Genomic DNA, 27,244 nt, shown 5'->3' on the forward strand with positions numbered 1-27,244 from the left:
AGCCAGCATTCTTTAATTGAATCTCTTTCTATGTAGTCTTGCAGAGATCAAGCACTCACTGTGAATTGAGGAAGTTTGGGGAATTTTCTTCTTCATTCAAAGACCTTATCCTCCCAGCCAGATTTGTGACTCTAGAATTACAAATGTATGGCTTGACTCGAGACAGCTTTCTTCTGAGATTGAAACTGAGAACCTTATTGAATTCTCCACAATCGTTAGAGTAGAGGGACAGTCAGCAATCACAAGTTATAATTCCTGATGAAGGGCTTTTGCCTGAAATATAGATTTTCCTGCTCCTTAGATGCTGCCTGACCTGCTGTGCTTTTCCAGCACCACTCTAATCTCCGGCATCTGCAGTACCCACTTCTGACAAGTTATAATTGTGTACTACAAACTTACCCTGCCTTGCTGGAGACTAAAATTCCTCTTCCAAACTTAAATTCCTCTCTTAATATCCAATTTACAAACACCCCTCTGTTGCTCTTCCAATGGTGTTAAGGATCTATTCACTGATGTATATGGGCTCCCTTGACTGCCTGCAGGGATAGGAATGTATTCCAATCTCTGTTGACATTTGTATCCTTGTCTTGAAACTCGCTTGACCACCTTGTCTCCAAATTTAGCAATGCTCCAAGCCTCAAGTTCCTGGTGATCAACTTGTGGCCTGATTTATGTTCTCTTTTATTGAAATAAAACGTGTCTTGTGAAAAGACACAAAATCACCTGCTTGCTGCTGACAATTGAATCCAGTCTTTCACCCCCTCTTCAGTCCTTAGGTTTATCCATTACTTGAGCCTGTCTCTTTCAGAAAGGCGTAAGATATAAGATAGGAATTAGGCAATTCAGTTCATCGAGTCTGCTCAGCCATTTAGTGAGATCATGGCTGATCTGATAAGCCTCTTTTCTCCATAACCCCTGATCCCCTCACTGATTAAAAATCTGTCTACCTCAGACTTGGATATACTGAATGACAGCCTTCTACGGTAAAGAATTCCACAGATTCACTCCCGTCTGAGGGAAGAAATTCCTCCTCATCTCTGTGTGAAATGTGCAGCCTCTGCCTCTGTTGCCCAGATCTGAAGACCATCAGACTGGAACCCCACTCTCTATTGTGTTTGCAAGACACATGTCCTTATTGTGCCCTTAATTCTTCACTGACGTTTGTGACTGTTGGCCTCTGCCATAACTTGTAACTTCAGGAGTTAAGGAACCTTAAGGAATTAACCCATTGTTATCCTCCAGCAGTGTGAGATTTAAAAAAACGTAAGGTTTCAATCTTACCGTGGACAATGGAACATAAACGTGTAGGTCAAGAGTCCAGGTACACAATTCACAAAATGCCTGTGTGTTATTATGGATACTAATGCTGCTACTGATGACCAGTTGGATTGTTCTAATTTAAATAATAATTTGTTGGTTCCCTCGCAAATGGCTGATACTGTCATTTTAAAACGACTTTGGAATGTAAAGCCAGTTTGTAATTGCTATCTCGAGCTCAAGCCAGTTGGCAAAGTATGAAACAAATGCTTTTCTTTATAGCAAGTATGTTCACAGAGTGTAGTATGACATATGCCTGCTTCCTACCTAGCAATCCCAGCATCCCACAAGTCTCTGTTTGTAAGTGCTTTCGGTAGTCAATCAAGTCATGCTCTTCACCTGTGCCTTAGTAATGAAATTGACATGTATTAACAAAGGCCTGCATCACTCTCTTGAAATATCTACCTTGCGTGTAAATCTGTATGTGAAATTCCTTTCCAACATTCCTATTCTTACCTATCATCAGTTTGAACCCATATCTCTTGTCATGGCTCAGTCTTCAATTGTATTGACACTTTCTGTGCCATTTATTCCCGTGAATAGGATTCAAGCTCGCTTTCTCTGGATTGTTAGTTCGTTTGTCGAGATTTCCATCTTTTTATTATTGCTCCTTCATGGAATGCAATGCCTTTAGTGTTTGCTGCCCTTGAACTAAGTGGCTTGCTTGGCCATCTCATATGACATTTGGGATTCAACTGCATTGGCGTGGGTCTGGAGTCACATATAGGCCAGACTTGGTAAGGCCAGCAGATCTTCCTCTCTGAAGGACATTAGTGTACCAAATGGGTTTTTATAACAAATCAGCGATAGTTTCACAGTTACCATTACTGAGACCAATTGTTCCATATTTATGAATTAATAGAATTTAATCTCCATCAATTTCCATGGTGAAATTTAAACCCATGTCTCCTCTGGGTCATGTGTCCTGTGATACTGCAGCTGCATTATTGCATCTCCCTGCCCCACCCAACTCCATTGGTTTACTGTGTTGCCAAGGAGATCAGCATTCGTTGACAAACATGGTGCAGCCACACATTCCATCCCAAGATGTTCAAACCATTTTGCATTAGGTACATCACATGCTTAGCATCCTTGATTGTTGATTCATCATTGTTGAAGGGAAACAAAGCTACACAGTAATCGCTGGAGAAACTCAGCAGGTCTGGCAGCACCTGTGGAGAGACAAATAGAGGCAATGCTTCACATCCAGCGACTCTTCTTCGATGTTAATCTGATTGAAGATAATACCATTCACAATTTGTAAATAGCAATGTTCTAAAATGGTACAATAGAGTGGTGGGTCTTGAGATAAACCTGTATCATGTGAAATGCTCTGTGATGCTGATGAATTGGACCCACTGGGAAGACATCCACCAGCAGTTGTTCCCTTGCTTATGCATTTTTCAATGTGTGATGATGTGAACGTTTTGCTACTGAATGCTTTGGCACTTGAATATTGTAAATATCTGATGGCGCTATTTGATCTCCTCCAGGACCAGAGGGATGCAATCTGTTCATCTACCATCTGCCGCAGGAGTTTGGGGATGCTGAGCTCATGCAGATGTTCATGCCTTTTGGCAACGTGATCTCTGCCAAAGTCTTTGTTGACCGTGCCACCAACCAAAGTAAATGCTTCGGTGAGTGAAATCCTTTCCTGTCCTGGGTGAGGAGGGCTGGATGGTAGATGGGTTGGTGGCTGTGGTGAGGTGGACAAATCAGGGTGGTACTTGGGCTGGTTGTTGTCTGAACTGTTGGAGCCAAACCAGCGATGCAGACCTGAGACATTGTAGTGTGTGCAATCTCGCAGGATTTTCTACTACACCATCTTTAACTAGAGTCTCTCCAGCAGGCAAACTGAGAGTGTTAAGTACGATGGCCAGATTTAGGACGTAGATGTGCATAAGAAAGAGAGTCAAGATACTGTTTCATGTAAGGCCACAATCTTCTCGTCAGAACACATCAGAATCTTCAGATGCAATTGTTCATATTCAAATTAATGTGTTCCTTCTCTGAACATTTCTGTGTTGGATCCTGGTAGAAGAAATGGCTTCGCTTGACAAAGTGAGAGAATTGCAGTTGGTTTATAGACTGCATCTTTAGAGATGAATTAGCATCAGTTGGTATGGTCTCTCTGTGTTATCAGGGATTAACATTAGTGCAGGTCTCAGAGGACTGAAACGCAAGGTTGGTAATGCTTAAAGGCTGAAAGGGAGAGGATTAAGACAGAAATAGAAACAGAAAAGACTGGAAATACACAGCACATATTGGACTTGAAGTATTAACTCTGTTTCTCCCTCTACAGAACCTGCCAGACCTGCTGAGACTCTCCAGCACTTCCTGCTTTTCCTTTAGCTTCCTGGCGTGTGCACAATATTTTGTTTTTGTTTTAGGATTAAAGCAGAGCCTCACCAAGGTATCAATGACAGCAAACAACACAGGGAAGATAAATCCAATGCACTATTTCACCATCACTTGGTGGCACAGGTTTAAAAAAGTAATAAGGTCATTTCCTTTCACGCAGTAAGTGATCAGTTTGTGAACTGAGTTTGAGGAATGGAGGCATAACTCCAGAATGACTTAAGAAAGAATTGATACCAAGAGAGAAGGCAGTGACTTGATCCAAAGTGAATAAACTGAGATGTAATACAAGGGGCAATTTTATAAGGCAGATAAGCAAATGAGGTCATGGACCTGTTTATAACATTGTGGCTGAAAAATGTGTTGCTGGAAAAGCACAGCAGGTCAGGCAGCATCCAAGGAGCAGGAGAATCGACGTTTCAGGCATCAGCCCTTCTTCAGGAATGAAGGGCTTATGCCCGAAACGTCGATTCTCCTGCTCCTTGGATGCTGCCTGACCTGCTGAGCTTTTCCAGCAACACATTTTTCAGCTCTGATCTCCAGCATCTGCAGTCCTCACTTTCTCCTATAGCATTGTGGTCCTGATTCTCATACTGCTAGCTGACCCCTAGTTCGATACCCATGATAATAATTAAAAATCAGCAACATTTTGGAAAGTTATAGACTTTGGCCCACCTTTGTAAAATTAACACTAATGAGATTTTTAAAAAACATCTTATTTGAAATGTGTTGTGCATCTATTTGTCATTTAATGATATGGGCAAGTGAGTTGTGAAATTGTGAGGATGCCAGGGTTGAGTATGGCAGCGTGTATCAGCAAGGTTTGTGTATCACGTGTGCTAAGTGTGAATGAGTAATTTTGTGCACGTTTGCACACACATTAAACTGAAGAACAGTAAAAGTACTTAGCACAAAGCCAGTCAAAACATGGTAAACATCTTCGGGATTGAACAAATCATTTCTGGTGTTTTCGAATGTCAGTTTTCCCATAACTATTACAAAAGGCATCCTTTACTAGGGACATGAGATGAAAGTCCAGCCTTCTGTATGAATGATTTCCATCTCGTTTTGTCCTCACTTCTTGCTGGTGTGCTATCCCTTGGGCGCACCAGAGCTCTGAGTCATTTAGCCATGCTTGAGATAGTGAGGCTTATCAAACTATGCACCAGGAAGGCCAACATGGTTTAGCTGAGCCCTGTCTACACAGGAGTACATTCCAGGAAAGAAACCCACAAACTCTAAATGGCTGATTTCTTCCAGTGCAGTGACCATAAGCATATATAATAAAGCAAAGAACTGTGGAAAGCTGAAACAAAACCAGACCGTATTGGAAAAACTCAGCAGGTCTGGCAGCACCTGTGGAAAGAGAAACAGAGTTAATGATTCGAGTCCAATAACCCTTCATCATTAGTGTCTGTTCATTGTCCTATCCTAAATGAGGAGCTTCAATATGACACCTGTGATTATTGAATGAGACATCCAGGAGAAAGGTCCCAAAGGACAGGGCAAATGGGGAATTTACAATTCCAAGGACTAGTCAAGGTGAAGAGTACGGTAAATATATATAAGGGGAAGCTAGTTGTGCACATGAAGGAGAAAGGAATATGTTGATTAGGTTAGATGGACTTGGGTGGAAGAAGGTTAGTGCGAAGCAGAAATAACTGGTTTTGTCGACACAAAGTAACTTGCTGCAATATCGCCCTCACTTTCTGGCATACTGGTCCTGAGGTCAGTTTTTGTGCGAATACTTCTCACCAAGTAGGCATTCAGCTAATGATCAAAGCTCAAACTTGTGACTTTCTGTTTTATGTAAATCAATCACAAGTAGAACAGGTGCATGTGTCCCTTCTAGCATTAATAGAACACTCTAAAGCCACTGAGTTGAAATTATAATGTATGGGACTTGCCTGAAATCTTCTTATAATCACTAAAATGTAAGCTTAATGAACGCATTGATGACCAGAAAAAGTATGAGGGAATGAGGTTGATTGAAGAAGGGCTTTGATATCATTGTGAAGTACAACTCACAGGTGGGTGCAACTGAAGAATTACACTGAAGCTTAAACATGAAATGATACAGGGATTATTAACTGAATCAAATTGTTGAACAGTAACAGTGAGGCACTCCCTTTGTACAAATGTCATCAACTAAGCATGAAATATGTGGGCAGCTCAAACCACAATACCTTGGAAACAATGGGAGAAAAAGTGTGTGGAAGTCACAGAGTAATGGGTTGGATAAAACCAAGGTGAGGATATGCCAATGTGGTCAGATGGGGAGATAGTGGCCTGTGTGTGGCACCGATTCAGTGTGCCGAATGGACTGTGTGTGCCTGTATGGTTGTATCAGCTGTGACCCTGTTGGTAGCTCTCTATTGGTGCGAATCCCATTGCAATGCTTGAGCTAAAATCAAGGCTAACTCTCCTGTGGAGAACCTGGCTGTCTGAGTGAGGTTTCTTTGTGTTGGAGGTATTAATCGAGGCCCATCTGCCCGTTTCAGCAGTGAATGTAAAGGGACCTGTGGCACCATTTTGAAAGAGAACAGTATTCCTTGTAGTTGGTCAATATTTATATCTCAGTCAATAAGACAAAAACAGATTATCTGGTAATTATTGTGTCGTTGTTGGCGGGAGTTTATGAAGTACAAATTGCTTGCTGTATTTCTTACATTATATCATTGGCTCCACTTCAAAAAGTAAATCGTTGGCTATAAAGCATATTGAGAACACAAGCAGGCATGAAAGTGCTCTATAAATGCAAGAATTTCTTTTCTTTTCCTTTATAACAGCTCTATCCAAATCTTGAAATGTAACTCCACATAAAATCATGGTTGAGTGAAAAGATTGTTTTGAGATAAGTTGAGGTTTACCGGATATATATGAAAGACAGCAGAGCTACCACATTCCCTTATCATTTCTTCAATTCTTATTATTGTATTTCTGTTTGTGAAGACATTAGGATTCAGAGCTTTGATTGACATTGCTCTCCTGAGGGTCAACAGTAAATTGCTAGTTTATCTACGCATACTTAGAGGGGGGTATTTGCTATTAAGTGTGGTAATTAACAGCTATAGAAAAGATAGCTGCATTGCTGCAGAACAAAGATGGAAACCAAAGATTTCTGAGTCAGAAATAGTGCCTTTCTTGAGTAATTACTTTATGTTTTACTTGTAAAAGGTATTGGGTTCTGCAATGCAGTAGCATTTTTAAAAAAAAAGATCTTCAGAACCTGTGTTTGACTCCAACACAATGAGGTGAGATAAACGCCATCTTTTCCAGACTTGCAACTCAATGTCCCACTTGGTGAAGACTGGCTGATCTTGACAATATTCAGATACCCCAGCATTTTTGGCATGCCTGCCTATTCAGATACACATTAAAGACACCAGACACTGATGAGCAGAGAATTCAGTCTGACAAGCACTCTGTCATGAAGGAACACCTCTAAATTTGACATTTATCCCATCCTGGGATTGTGCTGTTCACTTCAAATTTATTCTGTGTGAAACATCTCTGAGAGGTACAATATACATAGAGGTCTTTCATTGTTAACTACTCAAAGAAGCCAGTGGGCAAAAATGGGGAAGGCAGTTGATCTCCATCTCTGATGATGTGAAGTGCTGGTGTTAGACTAGGGTGGACAAAGTCAGAGGTCACGTGACACCAGGTTATAGTCCAACAAGTTTACTTGAAATCACAAGCTTTCAGAGTGCATCTGACGAAGGAGCAGTGTTCTGAAAGCTTGTGAATTCAAGTAAACCTGTTGGACAATTACCTGGAGTTGTGTGACTGTGATCTCTGAATGTGTTATGTTCGACACAGACATGGGTGTTGTCAATGGAAATCTCTCATTCTCCCAATATTAACATTCCGGCAGCTTGGCTTGTTGGGGTAGTGTTCCCAAGCTGGACCATACTATATGAGAGTTAACCCCACTGTGGAAGATTACATTTAATTTTCAGCCTTAGTGGGTTACCATACACAATTTTACGCAATAAAAGTTAAAATTAACCTCAGAGTCAGAACCGTCCTGGGTAATGAAAACCCATTATCTTAGATAAGCTTATAGATATATAGTGAGTAGAAGGATGACTTAAGGGTTTGAGGAGTATCAGAAAAGTCCTAAGCAGGAGAAATGGGAAAAATATCAAACGATCTTCCAATGTGAATAACTGAAGTTGAAGAAGCAAAGAACTATCTGCACCTAAAGCAGTATTTGTGAAATGATACACACATGATAGAGTAGATTTTGCAAATACCTGAGAACCTTTAATGAAAGGAGCACAGACCATAAATGAAGGCAATAAAATTTGAGCCACCTGCATGATTTTCTTTAATATTCATTCACAGGGATATTGGCATTACTAGAATTTTAATTCAGTCCATTAAATGTCTGCAGCTAAATGGCTGAAATGTATTCATTGAGATGTTCGCCCTCGCCACTGTCATAACTTTGGTGGATGAGCATATAAAGAGTCTAAATACAACCTCGTGGATATGTCAGTGGACATGAAGTTCAAAGAACATTTCTGATGGAAGATTACACAATGATATGTGCAAAACCTTGTAACTGTCAGCATCAGGGAGGTGTATAATAGTTTTATCTTGTGAATGCTGTACAATGTATTGCTTCAGTCATGGTTAGCTCAGGTGACTGGATGGCTGGTTTGCATTGCAGAGTATGGGCTGACTTTCCACACTGGCTGAGGTTACTTTTAAGGACTCTCCTTCTCAACCTCTCCCCTCTCCTGAGGTGTGGTGACCCTCACGTTAAACCATCACCCAGTCACCTCTTTCTAATGAGAGAAAGAGAGAGCAGTCCTACTTGTCTGGTAAAACTATGGTAATTTTACCATTCTACTGCTTTAGTAAAGCCTGTGTAGAATAGGTGTATTTGTTCTGGTGGCGCAATGGGACAATGGGGTAAGTCAAAGAACACGCTTCTGGTCCCAGGCTACCTAGAATTATCTTCCATGTTGCAATGAGGAAGAGAGATTTTTGATGATGGTGGCTATGTTTATGGTGAATGTCACCACTAGGTGGAACAATAAGTGCACGTGGCCAGCTGACCTCACTGGCCTGGTCTGAGCTGTCCATCTCTTTGGCCATTTTGGTGTCCGGGCGAGAATGTGGATCACTGGTTTCCTGCTGCCAGTTGACATCACAGGACGCATGGGGGCTTGTTTGGCATTATGGACAATCACATCAGGCAAAGATGTGGCTCCTGGATGCAATTGCAAAGCACAGGAAAAGGAACGAGCAATAAGTACTGGCCTAGTCAGTGACCGACACAAATTGCAAAAAGATAAAGCAACAAAAAAGGATGTGGGGGAATGACGGATGGCTACGTTGGAAATGCAGATCATTGGATTTTGTCCTGCAGTGGTATTATCCCTACCTCTGGGCTGGAAAGCTTGGGTTCAAGTTCCACCTATTTTAATGGTGTGTCATAACACTTCGGAACAACTTCATTTTAAAACAATAGACAGCTGGGTTTGCTGCTCGGGTGTCCATGGAGACGGAACAGCAATGGCCTCAATGTTTTTAAGAAAGAGATGGACACCACAGGGGCTAGGGTGTACAGTATTGTCATAGAGTCATATGGCACCAAAACAGACCCTTCGGTCCAACTCATCCATATCCTAAATTAATCCAGTCCCACTTGCCAGCATTTGGTCCACATTCCTCTTCACCCTTCCTATTCATATACCCATCCACCACTTCCTCTGGCAGCTCATTCCATACACGCACTACCTTCTGTGAAAAAGTTGCCACTTAGGTCCCTTTTAAATATTTCCCCTCTCACTCTAAACCTATGCCCTCTAGTTTTAAATTCCCCTACCCCAGGGAAACGTATTTCCATTGTATTGTGGTCTGAGCTGATGGAACCTTGGCTAGTCACCCTAACACTTTCCTCATGATTTTATAAACCCCTATAAAGTCACCCCTCAGCCTCCGACACTCCAGGGAAAACAGCTCCAGCCTATTCAGCCTCTCCCTATAGCTCAAATTCCTGCAATCCTAACAACATCCTTGTAAATCTGTTCTATTGTCTGTCCCTCTAACACCATTTAAACATTTTTCCCGATGCTTTCTTCGCGGTGGCATGGTGGCTCAGTACCTCACAGCCCCAGGGTCCCGGGTTCAACACCTGCCTCGGGCAACTGTCTGTGTGGAGTTTGCACATTCTCCCCATGTCTGTGTGGGTTTCCTCTGGGTGCTCTGGTTTCCTCCCACAATCCAAAGACGTGCAGGTTAGGTGAATTGGCCATGCTAAATTGCCCCTGGTGTTAGGTGCATTGGTTTGGGGGGAATGCGTCGGGGTGGGTTGCTCTTCAGAGGGTCAGTGTGGACTTGTTGGGCCGGGGGGCCTGTTTCCACACTGTAAGTAAGCTAATCTAGTACTGCCCCCTGGTGGATAGTAATTGTTTTCAGTTGGGTGACCCGGGATTTCTCTTAAACATAGAGAAGGCTGGGCTCTTCTGATCAGGGAAAGGATACAGAAAGGAAAAGGTGGAAACTGATGTCTGTGCCAAACTATAAATTTCCAATAAAACCCCTGTGAATTCTTGCAAGTTCAATTCAGTGCATGGATATCAGCCTGTTAAACAATGAATGAGCAAAATGGAAGCGAAATAAAACTTCCACACAGATCCAGTTTGTGAGGAATTTATTTGGAGATCAGTGTCTAGAGACTGTAACAAGAACTTGACAGAGCACTTGGCATCTCAGTGAGAGAGCTCTATGCAGGTTCACAATCTCAGTTATCCCCTGACTCCATTGGAAATGAGGGCGCTGGGTCCTTTTAAGCTCAGACCAAATAATTTTGTGCAATAGTTCGGATTAAATGAAACTTGCATTCTAAGAGTGATATTCTTATTGAGCTGCCACTCAAAAGGGCCACGTTAACATGTCTGCCCGCCCAGAGTTGTAACGTGACCTGCTGTTATGCGATTTGATCTATAAATGGCAGCTGGGAGCTTGATAATTCATGCAGTTGAGTACGGAGAGGCACCAGCCAGTTTAAAATGAGCTGTCAGTCACGCTACTTGATATCTCCATATCACTCGATTTCAAATTTCCAGCAGCTCAGACCACAATATAATGGTAATACTTTATTCATGGGGTCAGGTCATGGAAAATGTCACCTCCACTTCAAAACTGAAATATGCATACAGTTCTGAATTAATTCCCTGGTTGCATGAAATCAGATTGTCTGTCAACCATCAGAGAACAACAGTGTACTCTGGCCTAGTCCTTGAATATTTGGACATTTCTGAATCCCTTTAAAATTCCCATGTATGTTGATAGTTGGAAACACTCCAGTTCATTGTCCTTCAGTTGGCACCAACTGTAACGTCCTCTTACAATACAATGCCTGCACGAAATATTCTTTCTCACTGTTTTACTATCTCTCTTCTTTCTCACACACTTTCTCACTCTGTCTCTGTCTCTCTGTCCCTGCTGTTTAATGAAAATATTCTCTTTTTTACAAGGTTAGAAACCCAGTGGTAGTGTTATGGATGTGTATGTTCATGGCCTGAGTTACAATCAGGTACACAATCCTTTATCCAAAATCCTTGAGGCCAGTTGTTTTTCGGAATTTGGAATTTTTCGGATTTCGGAATAAATGGCATTTTCACAGTGAAAGTTTTAAAAATTACCTAACGGCAGACACATGTGGGAATAGTCTGAGCGCTGAAACACAATTCGGATGGGTGTGGAGTTGGGTCACATGTTCGCATGCCAAAATGACGCTCTGCACTCCATGAAAAGAATTTCAGATTTCAGAGCTTTTTGGATTTCGGAATTTCAGATCAACGATTGTGTACCTGTACTCTGGAGACATGAGCTCGAAACGCACCAGAGGCTGGGGAAATTAAAGTCAATTACTCAACCAATCTGGAATAAAGTGCAAACCTTATTGATCAATTCATGAAACTACATGATTGGAGTCAAAACCCTGGTTCACTAATGGTCTTCATTGAAGGAAATCTTTCATTCTTACTAGGTCTGGTTTATACGTAACACCACATCAGTGCCAATGTGGGTGATTTTTAACAGCCACAAAGTGTGTTGTACCAGAGTGTGACCATTACTGTGGACGTACCCACACCATAAAGCCTACAGCGAAGGTGCCCTATCACCTTCTCATGGGCAATAAATTTTAACCTTGCCATTGACACTCAACACCCTAAGGTCAATTTTTAATATATTGAAATGGTCCTGATTCAGTTCATCTTCTGTTCAACTCTCTACCATTTTATCTCACTACTTCTCTCTACCCATCCATTTAGATTAGATTCCCTACAGTGTGGAAACAGGCCATTTGGCCCAAGTCTACACTACTCAAAGAGTAGTAAGGGTATGGAATGCTTTGCCTGCAACTTAAGATTCGCCAACTTTAAGTACATTTAAGTTGTCATTGGACAAGCATATGGACGCACACGTAATAGTGTAGGTTAGATGGGCTTCAGATTGGTATGACAGGTCAGCGCAACATTGAGGGCCGAAGGGCCTATACTGTGCTGTAATGTTCAATGTTCTATGTTCCTCTGAAGAGTAACTCACCCAGACTCATTTCCCTCTGACAAATGCACCAAACATTATGGGCAATTTAGCATGGCCAATTCACCTGACCCGCACATCTTTGGGCCATGGGAGGAAACCCACACAGACACAGGGAGAATGTGCAAAGTCCACACAGGCAGTCACCCGAGGCTGGAATTGAACCTGGGTCCCTGGTGCTGTGACGCAGCAGTGCTAACCACTATCTTACCAATCCATCTCTCAAACCTTAATTCTCTAAATCTTTAGCTATTTCTTGCTATTTCTTGTCTTCAATTCTCTGGTTTGTCCCTAACTCCCCAACCATTTCTTTCTATCAGTCATGTACCTTGTAAAATTTGACCATGCAGTGAAGTCGAGTTCCTTTGTCTAGTCAGAAAACAAAACCAGAGTCACTGGTTTAGTGAGACCCATGCAGATCATGATGAGGTTAGCTATTGCCTGATGCTGACATCAACAAGAGAAAAGAGACTAAGCCGAAAGTGAACACGTGGTGAGAGAGGTCCAATACACACTAGAGCTGTATCAAGATTATTATTAAAGGAATATTACAGTACAAAAGTTCAAGATTTGTGCAAAGATTTGTAGCTCAGATGCTGGTTGCAGTTGCTGTGGGTATGTTTGGCGAACGTACCCACAACAAGAAGTACATAAGTAGTTGAATAGCAATGCTTGGATCTAGTTCCAAGATTTTGATCTCATGACAACAGGAATAGTGATACAGTTCCAGGTCAGGAAGCCTTGGTGTTCCCATGTACCTGCTGCTTTTGTTCTTTTACTTGAACTTGAGTTTAGAAGGTCCAGTTAAAGGAGGCTTTCAGAGAAATTCCTGCAGTGAATTCTTTCCAGAATGCACGTTACTGCTGCTGGTATATCAGCGGTCAAGGGTGAATATTTAAGGAAGTGGATCGAGTGCCAATTAAAGCAGTTAAGTTTTAGATGCTGGTGAGCTTCTTGAATGTTGTTGGATGTGTAGCCATCCAGGCAAGTGAGGAGTATTCCCTGATGTGCCTTTCCTGTGCCTTGGAGAGACAGTGATGTAGTGGTCATATCACTGGGTGCGTTAATGCACTGTGGTCATGGTTTTAAATCCCAGCAACCACTGGAGTGAAAAGCTAGCCTCAGTTATGGTGACCATGAAAGCATCATTGGTTGATGTAATAATGCTTTTAGTTCACTGTGCCCTTTGGAGAAGGTAACCAGCCGTTCTGATCTAGTCTACATATGATGCCAAACCCAGAGCAATGTGGTTGACTCTTTTGAAAATATCTGAAATGTTCAAGCAAGCCACTCAGTTCAAGGGCACTTAGGGATGGTCAATAAATGCTGAGCATTAAAGATTTTTTTAAAAGGATGGTAAAGATTCTGGAAGTGAATGATTCAGCACAGAATACCCGGCCCCTAACCTGCTCTTGCGGCCATAATATTTCAAATTAATTGTAGCCTCGAGGGTGTCAATAGACATAGAAAAATGAATCTGCTGAAGATGACTCTGAACAAGCCTGATAGGTCAGAATTACAGAATTGTTGCAATTTGGAAAGTGACCATTGAGCCCATCTAATTCCTGACCATATTTTTTAATCAAGACCAGCACACTCATTTCGTGAGGTATCTGAATCCAAATAATGACTGGAGAAAGATGACAGAGAATCAATTTTGGACGGTTCCCATCAAGCGGTTACTAACAAAGCCAAGTAGTAAAACCTTTTGGAAAATCTAATGGCATTCTGATATTCTCTATAGGTCTGCCATAAATTGATTTGACATGGTAGATGTTGGAGAGGTTGTTTCCTCTTGTGGGAGAGTCTAGGAACAGAGGGCGTAATCTCAGACTAAGGGATTGCCCATTTAGGACATAGGGATAGCGTTAGGGTTAGGAAGAATTTCTTTTCTGAGGGTTGTAATCCTGTGGAATTATTTAACATAGCAGGTTGTCGAGGCCGGGTCATGACGTACATTCAAGGCTGAGAAAAACAGATTTTTATTCAGTAAGAAAATGAAGAGTTATGGGAAAAAGACAGGCAAGTGGAGTTTGGGATTAACAGATCAGCCATGATCTCGTTGAATGTTGGAGCAGACTTGAAGGGCTGAATGGCCGACTTCTGCTTCTCTGTCTTATTGATAAATCAGTTGTCACATTCACTCAGTAGGAGGCCTCAGACTGAGAAGGTAAGTACTTGAGCACGAACGTAGGAGGCTGTCTCATTGATGACAATGATTAAGGTGGAGAAGTGCTTAGACCTTGCGCTTAATTAGAATCTATGCAGTTCACGTGGTGAAGATAAAGAATTACTTTGAAAGTCCTAAGACTCTAGTCACATCTCAATCCCAGAGCGGTGGACCCTAAACATCATCTAGAACACCACGCAACTTCAATAGTGGTTCAGGCACCACTGCAATAATTAAGGCATAAAGTCTAGCCTGGCATTCAAGTGCAGTCCTGAGGGAGTGCTGCACTGTTGTAAGCACTGTCTGTCAGAAATTGAAACAGACACCCTATTTGTCTGCTCCAATGAACAGAAATGATCTCATACATTGTGACAAAGAACTTCAGGGGATTTTCTTCCAGTCCCTGGGCCAGTAATTATTCCACAGATAACATCCCAAAGAAACAGATTCTTGGGTTACTAAATCATTTGCACAGTTTGGCTGTTTCATTTCCTACATTTTATGATTAGAAGGGCGACTACAAGATACACATTCTTCACTTTGGGATTTCCTGATGGTGTGAAATGTAAATGCAAAATGTTTTCTTTCTTAAAATGAGATACTGTCCTGTTAAACTAGACTTCAATAGGATGACAATCAGGTGGGTTTCAAACAAATGAGTGATCATTTTGTGTCAGACTGTGGTGAAGATGAGACTTTATCCTAACAATTCTACATTTGCAGCATAACTTAAATGTGGTACCTTCAAGAATACAAGTATGTTATCCCCATGTTCTAAGGACAGAAAGGGAGGTGTAACAGAAGGATCTTACTGGAGATCCATTCTCAAAGTTTTCTGTTTGTGCTGTTGAAATGAGGGACATGTTGCTGAAGCTTAACTCCTTGTACTCATCAGGACCAATGCAAGAGTGCCAAATTTCAAATGATCACAACAGTTTATACTACAGGAGAAGAGGATTCTGAATGAATGGCAAGTTGACTCCAATTGGCTAAGCTATGAAATAATTGCTGTTTGGAGGACCTTACTGTTAATTTGGCTGCTCCGTATAGCTACTTGCTTTCCAACTATTGTGGTTGCTTAAAATCTGAGATTCTTGCATTTGTCCTGATGGGTAGAAGATGAAAACATTTGGCAACTTATCACTTGCTTGTCAACAACATTGAAGTTCTGCACCATCAAGTGACTGCTTTCTGCTAACTCAAAGGGAAGCAATGGCATAGCAGGAACATCACTGGCCTACCGTGGTAGATGGGGAAGTTTGAATTTAAATATGTACCTGGGCATGTGAGGTATAGGTGATTTGCTGGAAAATGGGATTAGAATAATTAGGTGGGTCTTTTTGACTGGTACAGACTGGATAGGGCCTCTTTTGGTGCTTTAGACCTCAATGACTCTAATAAATTGAGAATAGCTTTGCGAAGTCAGGAGCCGATTGTGGTGTCTGGTTTAAAGGAGTGCAACATAGACATTGAAATCAAACCTGATTCCTCAATCCACCATCTCCTCATTTGAATCTGGAGTCTTCCTGAATTGATCCCACTATCACACTTTATTCATTGTTCTTTTTTACATCTGCTGTACATTTACCTTTTACTTATCATGAAATAGGATGCTGTACTATTCATTGAACCCCCAATCATAGAATCCCTATAGTGTGGAAATAGGCCATTTGGCCCATCAAGTCCACACCGACCCTCCAAAGAGTAACCCGCCCAGATCATTCCCCTACCCTATTATTCTATATTGTTCCACAGGACAATTTGATTCAGAATAGTCACTGATTAATAATTCCTCCTTCTTCTCTGTATCACACCCAGTTGTGCCCCAGTGCTTATAAATTAAATTCAATTCCTCACAATATGGAAACAGGCCCTTCGGCTCAACAGGTCCACACCTACCCTCCAAAGAGTAACCCACCCAGACCCACTCCCCCACGCTACACTTACCCCTGACTAATGCACCTAATTCTATGGGACAACTTAGCATGTCCAATTCACCTGACCTGCGCATCTTTGGACTGTGGGAGGAAACCAGAGCACCCGGAGGAAACCCACGCAGACACGGGGAGAATGTGCAAATTCCACACAGACAGTCGCCCAAGGTGGGAATCGTTCCTGGGTCCCTGGCACTGTGAGGCAGCAGTGCTGACCACTGAGCCGCCATGCCGCCCCAAAAAGGAAGCTAATGTCATGCTAGACATTGGTCATGCTAGGTTTGCAAACCTCTTTTCAAAAAGCTTGAATGTCCAACCCAATGCTCCATTTATTTCAATGGTTAGGTTTTTACTAAAGGCCAATCGTGCAGAGGGTTTGAAGATGTCCTCTGCATCTCAGGTGTAAGGAAGGGAAGGGAAGTGAACAACTTAGAGAGACACCAGTCCTATACCTTCATTGGGCCACACAGAACTGTGCTGGCAAAATCCCGTGGAGAAGTTTGGAAGATGTCCCCTCACAGTCACCCAATGTTAAGAAGGATGAAAGATAATCAGGGTATAAGTAATGATTAAACAACATTTACAGCACAGAAACAAGCCATTCAGCCCATCTGTTCTGTTCCATCAGAGCCTTCTGCCACTTCAGATCAGCATTCTATCCTTTACTCCTTGATGGAGTTAGCCAGCCTCTCCTTGAGAACATCAATACTATTTGCCTCATTTATTCCCTGCAATAGCAAATTCCACAAAAAGCATCAAAATAAGAACAAAGTACATCTCTATGACTCTATAACTGCGGACGCTGGAAATCTGAAATAAAAACAGTGTTGGAGAAATTCAGCAGATCTGGCAGCGTCTGTGAAGTGAAAAACCATTCACAGATGAAGCCAGACACACCAAGTCTTTCCAGCACTTCCAGAATCTTTTCCACAAAACCACCCACCGGTTAAGGAAGTTCTTTCAGAGTTCCATTGGATTTATTTGTGTTTATGAGCCCTAGCTCTGAACCATCCCCACCTCCCGACAAGTGGGAACATCTCTATATTGACCCTGGCAAATTCTCCCATCATTTTAAAGACATATATCACCCTCAGACTTTTCTATTTCACAGAGAAAAATGCACCAGGCTATTTAACTCTCATGGTAGATATGAATACTCAGTTCTACTCACATCCTTGTCAACTCTATTTTTAAACCTTTTCTGTTAGCCTCTTTGTGCGTTGAAAGCTAGAATTGTGCTCGTAATCTCAAGAGTGATCCACCCAAGGTTCTACACAATTAACGCAGAGTTTTGCTGCTTTTCAATACAATTCCTCTAACACAATGAGGGAGCAAGGATAAAATAGTTGGTAGTTAAATAAAAGCAGTCCTTCCATTGTGTCTCAAAATCTCACATATGCATGTCACGCTTGCGTTGGTTCAATTATCAAATTCAACACATCGCCACTGAGTAACTAGAGAGTCTGACAATGTGCAGTGTACTTTGAAGAACAAGCATTGTGGAAAAAAAAGAGAAAGAAAGCTAATTATCCTATTCTGCACCTGATAATTCTCCTCTGTGGAGAAGAGCCAGGGGTATGTAAGTACCTTCTCATCTAGGGAGCACAAAATCATTCCCTTCTGTTCTGTTTCTGCAGCATGGTGCTGTCATGTGCCATTGCAGGATCTATTTACTTATGTAACTCTTTCCCCAGCTGAACACCCCTGAGAAACAGCAATTAGTCTCTAACCGAGGACATGGTCTTCTGCCCCTCGGTGGAGAGACTGTGATGTGGTGACGACGTCAACGGACTAGTGAGCCAGGTTGAGGGTCATGCGTTCAAATCAAACTACAGCAACTGATGAAACTGAAATTCCAAATGATAAAAAGACCAAAAGAACTCTGGATGCTGTAAATCAGAAACAAAACCAGACGTTCCTGGCAAAGCTCAGAAGCTCTGGCAGCATCTGTGGAGAGAAATTGGACTCAACGTTTCAAATCGAGCAACCCCTTACTCAGACCCGGAACAGGTGCAGCCAGACCTGCTGAGCTTTGCCAGCAATTTCCTTTTTGTTTTCTGAGTTGAACTTCAATTCGATAGTAATCTGGATTTGAAAGCCAGTTTCGGTAGTACTGACCATTTAGAATGTTTCTTTTCTTTTCTGGGCTGTTATTAATTCCATTGAGCTGAGTGTCCTGCAGTTAGGAGTCAACCATAATACTGTGGGTTTGGAGTCACATGCAGACCAGACCAGGGAGGGACAATAGAATTCCTTCCTTGAAGAGGCATCAGTGAACCAAATTAATTTTTATCAGCGAGACTAGAATTATATTCAGAGTTTATTAGTCAAATCCATATTTCACTTAGCTGCCATGCTGGGTTTGAACCCATGTTCCATTGGACTGTTAGCCTGGCCCTTTGGATTACTAGTGCAGTGATATCCCCATAGCTTATTGTAATTGCCTTTAAAACCCATCTGGTTCCTTGTGACCAGACCCACAGTGATGTTGTTGAATCTTAACTGCCCTCTGAAAAGGTCGAGCAAGCCATTCAGTTCAAGGGCAATTAGGGACAGGCAGCAAATGCCAACTTTGCCTGGGCTGCCCCCACCTCCGGAAGAGAAGTAAAGAAATAACAGAGCGCAGCAGGGCCTTAAAGGAACCAGCCATTATGGACAGCACTCTGCTTGAGCAGCTTCCCTCAAGACATCCAATAGGAAAGGAGGTTCCTCTGTGTACTCGCACATGCCATCTTAAGTAGCATAAATCTGCCTGCATTAGGAAATGATGTACCCTCTGATGTTGCATGAGCAACGTGATGAGAGACACGCACAAGCCCAAGTGGACAACAAGGTCACTGTTGTTGGGTCATGAGGAGCAGGACAAAAAAAAAGTACACAAAATAAAACAGGTCAGGTCTTTACATTGAGGATGTGATTGACGTTTGTATCTGAAACCCTGGCCATGTCTCAGGGAGCTCAGAATTCGGCCATAAGTAGATTTCACCATTCTGAAATGTATCTTTTGCTGTTTCCAGGGTTTGTGAGTTTTGACAATCCTACCAGTGCTCAGGCTGCCATTCAGGCTATGAACGGCTTTCAGATTGGGATGAAGAGGCTAAAAGTACAACTGAAACGACCAAAAGACGCTAACCGACCATACTGACCTTCCCACCGCTCCTAAACAGGTAGACATCCCAGCACTGTGTGAGCATGGAACAGCTTGCTGTCAACATGTCACCACACAGTGCTGCAGTCAAAAGAATATTACCACAAGTTACTCACTCCAGCCATACAGTAATGTGAATGTCACAGTATCACTTGCTTTACAAAAACAAAAATGATCTGGTCATAGTTGAAACAATTAGAAAAGTGTACTTGTTGCATTTTAAGCACGTTGGGATTCAGCCAAAACAAAAAGGGTTATCCTTTGAACATGAAAGATGGGTCAATTTTGCAATGTGTCTTAATTAGTAAGTCAGGAATAGTAAATGGGAATGATACTTGTGCAGAAGCAGGCAGCTTTAAGTCTGAGTATGTCTTGGTGAAGAGCTTTCTTCGCAAGCAGTTTTTCTCTGTCCTGTGTTGCTCCTTCATCCACACACCAACCTCCTTCCCCACTTTCGAGCAGTAACAGGTTATAACAGCTTTCCCTGTGCCATTGTCAGCTCAGTGCTGCCAGGTCCATTGGTCAGAAGTGATTGGGTGACATTGGCTGTGCACGGTCTCACCCAGAATGTCACGTTAAGGATGTCTGAACGTTTTGTTTTTGCCATCCTCAAAACCTTTGGCACAGTAACAGAGGAAATTATAATTGAGGCATTTGCCTTCTTCACAATTCTCACAGAACAAGTCCCTTTGCTTTTCTCGAAATCAATTGACTTCCGGTCCTCAGGAAGGAAAGAGCTTGAAAAATTATGTTTGTAAGATTTTTAAATTTTTAAAGAAATTATTGTGTGTGAGAGAATATTTTTTGAAAAAATGTATCTGTTTCAGAATTATAAGTGTTTAAAGAAACATGGAAACGTAGAAACAAGGAAAATAGGTGCAGGAGTAGAACACTTGGCCCTTCGAGCGTGCACCACCATTCAATATAATCATGGCTGATCATGTAATACCAGTCCCGCTTTCTCTCTATATCTCTTGATCCTTTTAGCTGCAAGAGCCATGCCCAGCTTCCTCTTGAAAATATCTAGTGAACTGACCCCAACAGCTTCCTGTGGGAGAGATTTCCACAGATTCACAACTCTCTGAGTGAAGATATTCTTCCTCATCTCAGTCCTGAATGCCGTGCCCCTGATTCTTAGACTATGTGTGTTATTGTGTGCATGAGAATATTTGTATCTATGTACGTGGGTCATTGCGCATGGGAGTACTTGTGTGGATGCATTCATGGATCTGTGTGTGTGCGTATGTGTGTGAACATGTATATACCTGTGGCAGTATCGGGGCAGAATTTAATAGTAGTGCTCATGTCCTCCAACAAAAACACGGCAGCACCATTCCCCGATATGTTGGAAAAACTAATTTTTTAACTCGTGCTGGGAACTCTGCTGCCAAGGCTCAAGTTCTATGGGAGACATTTAAATGCTGTGCTTCCTCCCAAACAAATGTGAGGGTCAATCAGAAACCAATGTCTGTCCATTACCAATGGCGCCCCCAGGAGCAATGGCTGCTGCAGGTAATACACTTTGCCCTTCACCAGGGATCAGTGGAAAAAGGTCAGTGAGGCAGTGATGCAGGGTGGGCTAGCTAGTGAAGGGGTAAGTCAGAGGAAAGAGTGGCAGGGTCAGCAACTCTGGTAGGAATCTCCAGTCTTCCTGATGCCAGGTTGTTCGATTATATATCGAGTGCCCTTGACTGATGGACTCTTCCTAAAGACAAGAGACTGCGCAGTCATTCCCCTGCCCATCGCTGGTCGATTAACCTTTCAGTGAGCATTAATTGGTGTCAGGCAGGAAGGCAATCCAGTCATCTTCCTGGGTGCTTACAGCACACTGGTAGTGTTCCTACCTCTGACCCAGGAGGCCTGGGTCCAAGTCCCAATCACTCTTGAGGTGTGTCATAACATCTCTGAACAGGTGGGTTAGAAATATCTCCACTGGCCTTCCTCCTCCACGCTTAATCGGAGGCAGAGGCAGCAGTGAATCCCCACTCTGTATCCGCCCACTTGATGGATCTTAACTCACAAAAAGGCATTAAATTCTACCCTAGGAGTGCATGTGCCTGTGTAGATTCTGGGCACAGCTGGCGGTATAGGAGAATAGATAATGACTGGTGCTGCATCCCCACGCTGGGAGAGGGGTGCGTTGCGGGTGTGGGGGAAGGGGGTGCTGTTCCTGGTAGACGTCAAGAGGTATCCAGTGCCCCTGAGAGATTGAAACCATGCTATGTGCAAAGTAACAATGGATACATTAGCACTGTGTGGCATGCCAGTTGTGGGTTATTTAAACCCTATTTAAGGCTACTTTATTTTCCATTAATAGCCTAGTATTCCTGTGGTAGTGCACAGAAAGGGCAAGGCCAGATATAGTTTTTATTCATGTTGGTAGCTGAGCCAGCATTCATTGCCCACCCCTAGGTGCCCTTCAGAGGGTGGTGGTGAGCTGCCTTCCTGCAATGCCGCAGTCTATTTGCTGTGGACAGGTCCACAATGCCATTAGGGAAGGAAACCCAGCAACATTAAAGACACACCGACATACAAGTGTATTTCCCAGTCGGAATGATGTGCAATTTGGCAGGGAACCTGCAGGTGGTGGTGTTTGGCTGTATCTGCTGCTATTGCCCTTCTAGATGGTAGTGGTTGTGGGTTTGGAAGGTGCTGTGTAAGGAACTCTGGTGAATTTCTGCAGGACATCTTGTCAGTGCTGCACACTGCTGCTACTGATCATAAAGGAAGTGAATGTGATGCCAGTCAAGTGAGCTGCTTTGTCCTGGATGGTGTGAGGTGAATTAAAATTAAAAAGTGAGGGAAATAATTAACCAGGGAGCATAGATATAATACAATTACCATTTACAATGATACATGCACTTCCAAATTTTATATAAAGCTAAGACTCGATACCACTTATGTATTTAGCAAAATTTAGGAGAATCAGGGGAGCAGAGAAAATAGGTTAGAATGTTCAATCCATCCACGGGCTAATGCTCTTAAGTCTGTTTGCAACACTGGCTACTGCCGGAATTTATTTTGTTTAAAAAGATCTGGAATTGAAAGCAGCCATAGTGATGGTCACCATCAATAGTTGCGAAGACACTTCTGGTTCACTAATACACCCTCCTGGGTAAAGAAACCTGCTGGCTTTACCCCTGAACAGCTGCCATATCCATAGCAATGAGTTGTCTCTCAGTTATCCTTAGGGGTGGGCAATAAATGCTGGCTTTACCAGTGAATAAAGCAAATCACAAAACTCAGATGCTGCAATACCTCTGCTGGCAGGAGATGAGAAGTACAGCGTGACACGTTTACATAGCAACTTCCAATATGAATCTGGGCTTTGGACATTGTAACGGAGAGCAAGTGTGAATTTGAACTCCGCTACTTGTGAATTTGTCAAATCTGTCATTTTTGATAGTAAATGGCTAGTTATTGGAAGTTCATTCTAGTGTATTAGTGCAAACATTACTAATGTCTCACAGCATGGTTTCAAAATTTCTTTTGTCTGGGACTGGCGGGGGTTTCTCTGTCTCCTTCACATCAGGTGGTATAAAGATATTCCCTGATTGTCAGAAGCATGCAAGACTTCAAATGATTATTTGTATTTTTGGAACTGTCATAAGGCAGCGTAACATTTGAAAATAAGCCTATTACTCAGCAGCAAAGGGAGATTATTTTGTTTGACTGACAGACGAATCGCACATACCGCGTGTCGTATCCATAGAAAATTACAAGTTGAAGAAATCCCTTTGTCCCATTTGAGAACATCTTTCAGAATACTAAACCCAATCAGCTCCCCCATTGCAAAAGCACACCTGGATAAACAGATAGAGCATCGGCTGATGTATCAATGAAGGGAGCCACAGGTTCTGTCCGTAATCCACTATAGCATCAGCCGAGATTTATACTTTTAAGTCAGACATGTTCATAGAATCATTGAATCCAAACAGATCAGAAAGAGGCCATTCAGCCCATCAATTCCACACTGACCCTATGAAGAGCATCTCACCCAGACTCAGACCTCCATTCTGTGCTTATAACCCCACGTTTACAATGGCTAGCCCTACACATCCCTGGACACTTTGGGCAATTTAGCACAGCCAACCCACCTAACCTTCACATCTTTGGACTGTGGGAGGAAACCCATGCAGACATGGGGAGAATGTACAAAACTCCACACAGACCCAGTTGCCCGAGGTTGTAATTGAACACGGGTCCCTAGTGCTGTGAGGCAGCAGTGCTAATCACTGAGCCATTATACCACCCTAATTAAGCAGGTATTTCAGATCTGGTGCACTGGAAGGTGTAAGATTCTTATGAAACAGTGACAAGATATTCCAGAAAGTGAAAACATTAAACACAGTAAGGATGTTGAGCCTGATAAAGTAATTCTCCATCAGTGGAAGTTTTCCATTTTCAGGTTTAGTTTATGAGATTAGAAAGCTAAAGTAGTCCAACCAGACTGGAAAGCTGCTCTCTCATTAGAGAGAGGAAAATGGTTGGTGTTGGTTTAACGTGAGGGTCACCCCACCTCAGGCGAGAGGAGAGGTTGAGAAGGAGAATCCTTGATAGTAACCTATGGGAATTGAACCCATATTGTTGACATCACTGCATCTCCAGCAAGCCAACTGAGCAAGTCAACTCCTTTCTATGAGATTATGTTGTCCCTACTAAGTGTTTCATCAAATTGCAATAGAAACAGAATGCTGGTAATACTCTGACAGCATCTATGGTGAGAAAACGGAGTTAGTGTTTTGAATCCAGTGACTCTTCATCAGAACTGTTCATCAGGTGTCTTTAGCACAAAAAAAGATCATGAACCCATCAGCGTCACAATGTCTCAATTTTATTAATCCCTGAAATAAATGAATCAGCTTAACCTTGCTTTGTCAGGATGGAACTCCAGTAGATGACGTGGCCAGCCAAATCTACTTTCTTTCCACATTACGGACAATCTTGAAAAACTTACATTCTGTCACACGACACATAATTCAGGACCTCAAAACACAACGCTGAGCATGCAGAACAAGTAAGCACCCAAAATAATCAAGATGATACCGATAGGTCAGCCTGTTAGAAACAACGAGGGCAGGAAAAATGCGTCATGCTGGAGAGAACGATGGGGTGCATTGATGACCTGAATATTTAAGAAGGTGTGAAAGGAGTAAAGAGACACCATGAGTATGTGGAAGGTTGTAGACATAAAGCATTGTGGTTAGAATTCTTAGATGCTAGTTAGGGATTCCAGAGAAGATGTGAAATGTTGTGGGGAAGAAGCTGCAGTTAACTATATGCTAGTTATTGTACCAAGTGAGCCCTTTCTCCATAGTTAGTGAGAGACCATACAGAATGAACAATATTAACCGAAATGAGATGTCTCAGAAAGATAGCCAAGGTAGAGTTCTTGAGAAGATCTGTAGCTTGGGTTGTGGATGATGTTGTGGGTTCGTTCGTTGCGCCAATGTGTTTTTCTGCAGAGAAACACACAGGGTCAGCGAACAAACCCACGAAGTCAAAGGCAAAGTAACCAAACTAGTCCCAAAATGGATAGCCCTCAGGAATCAAGAGACAAAACACTATATTTGAAATCTCTTCCTGATGATTGTTAATGAGTCTACTGCGATAACAGGAGAAGCACTGGCACATGAGTAAAAAGCTGTCGAGTCAGTCTCCGCACAGCAGATGTCATTCAGCCCATCATGTCTGTGGCAGCTGACAAAATGGTCAAAGCACCCAGTGGTGTTGTCCCTCCTTCTCCCTGTAACCCACCAGGTCCTTCCTTTTCCAATCATAATCCCAATTCTCTCTTGAATGTCTCCATAGAACATGCTTCCACCACACTCTCCAGCAGCATATTCCGATGCCAACCACTCACTGGGAGAAGCAATTTTTCCTTGTGTCACCATTGTTTCTTTACCAATGCCTGTCCCCTCTCAATGGTTCCACCAATGGGAATGGCTTCTCCCCATTCTATGTAAGCCAGGCCCCATTTGACTTTGTGCATCTCTGTCAAATCTCATGCGCATCCTTTCCGTCTCTAATGAAAAGAGTCTTTCTCCAATAACTTCCATCTTCCTAATGAGTAAAGTACATTAAGGGGTCAGGTTAACAGGAGCAATGTGACTTGAAGCTTACGAGATCTGACAGCCTATTTAACACCTGCGTGCTGCCACTCTCTTCAATGAAGTCAAACAGGCAGCAGGAGAAATTATACCATTCCACTGTAATACACAAAACAAGTGAGGTCAACTCAAGCTCGTTTCCAAAGTGGGTGGCAAAATATACCCAGGCAAGAACATGTGTGACTGCGTGTTGTCACAATTGGGTGCCTGTAATGGGATCAGTTAACAAAAGGAAAATAGCAAGAACCAGTCAATCAGGGGCATCCAACCCTCTCACCTTTCCCGATCTGTCGGAGGAACTGACATCCCACTACCGTACAGATTCTGCAACACTGTATGTGAGAGCAATTGATTCTGAAACTGAAATGCACACATTGACGAGAACGGGACTCACCCAGCAGCCGTTTCTGTCGCCCTAACATTGAGGGATTATAATTAAACCCGGGACTGCAGCCTCCAGGCTCCCAAACACCAGAGAGTTCTGCTGTCTGGGATATCTGGTGGAAGGCTTGACTTTCTGTTTCTCAAATGCGGTGATTGAGGGGCTTTCTACACATGGAAGTGTTAGAAAAGCAAAATCACGAAATAAAGGTAAATCTACTCTGGACTGAATCACCGAGTTGTTACAGCACAGAAGGAGGCCATGCGGCCTATTGTGCCTGCAACGGCTAGTTCCATGAGCATCAATACCCAACGCCAACCTCCTGCTTTCTCCCCATACACATTATTTCTATCCAAATAATCATCCAATGCTGTCTTGAATGTCTCAATTGGACTTACCTCCCACCACAGTTCCAAGGAGAGTTCATTCATTGAATCGCTACAGTGTGGAAGCAGGCCTTTCAGCCCATCAAATCCAAATCAACCCTCCAAAGAGCATCCCCTACCCTATATACTTGCATTTTCCCATGGTTAACCCATCTCGCCTGCACGTTCCTGGACGCCATGGAAAATTTAGCTTGGTCAATCCACTTAACCTGTCCATTTTTTGATTAGGGGAGGAAACCCACACAGCCAGTCACTCGAGGGTGGGATTGAACCCCGATCTCTGGCAATGTGAGGCAGCAGTGCTAACCACTGGGCCCACTGAACCCCTCTACCCGTTGAATAAAAGATATTTCCTCACTCCACCCCCTGCGAGTTTTGCAGCTCACTTCAAATCAATGCCATCTTGGTCTTGTTCCTTCTATGAATGCAAACATGTTCTCCCAATTTATTCATTCCAGTCCACCATAATAATAGAACAAGGAATGTGGATTCAAACTGATAATGGACAGATTTATGACTGATCAAAGGATATTTACGATATAAGGTGGATATGGCACATGACAGAATAATGTAGATAATTACAATAGCACCACAATTAGAGTCATAGAGTCATAGAGACGTACAGCACGGAAACAGACCCTTCAGTCCAACTCGTCTATGCCGACCATCCCAACCAAGTCTAGTCCTACCACCCAGGACATTACCCATATCCCTCCAATCCCTTCCCATTCATATACCCATCCAGATGTCTTTTAAATGTTGCAACAATAGGAGCCTCCACCACTTCCTCTGACAGCTCATTCCATACACACAACACCCTCTGCGTGAAAAAGCTGCCCCTTAGGTCTCTTTTATATGTTTCACCTCTCAC

The 27,244-nt window shown here is 42.6% G+C and overlaps 1 protein-coding gene across 12 annotated transcripts in view; it reads left to right on the plus strand.

Moving 5' to 3' along the window:
* LOC140458450 (CUGBP Elav-like family member 4) overlaps nucleotides 1–27,244 on the plus strand; it is an 881,222-nt gene that overhangs the window by 826,359 nt on the left and 27,619 nt on the right. For 9 of the 12 annotated variants that reach the window (XR_011953491.1, XM_072553037.1, XM_072553038.1 and 6 more), the window contains 2 exons: nucleotides 2,811–2,954; nucleotides 19,365–19,514. Coding sequence is in view for 9 of the 12 variants with exons in the window: in XM_072553037.1 (XP_072409138.1) it covers nucleotides 2,811–2,954; nucleotides 19,365–19,492 (272 nt within the window). In the remaining 3 variants the exon portion in view is untranslated. The remainder of the gene's footprint in view (nucleotides 1–2,810; nucleotides 2,955–19,364; nucleotides 19,515–27,244) is intronic. The other 3 variants (XR_011953493.1, XR_011953492.1, XM_072553044.1) reach the window with 1 other exon arrangement.

This window comes from Chiloscyllium punctatum, chromosome 33 (assembly GCF_047496795.1).
Source record: "Chiloscyllium punctatum isolate Juve2018m chromosome 33, sChiPun1.3, whole genome shotgun sequence".
In the NCBI taxonomy this organism is placed as follows: domain Eukaryota; kingdom Metazoa; phylum Chordata; class Chondrichthyes; order Orectolobiformes; family Hemiscylliidae; genus Chiloscyllium; species Chiloscyllium punctatum.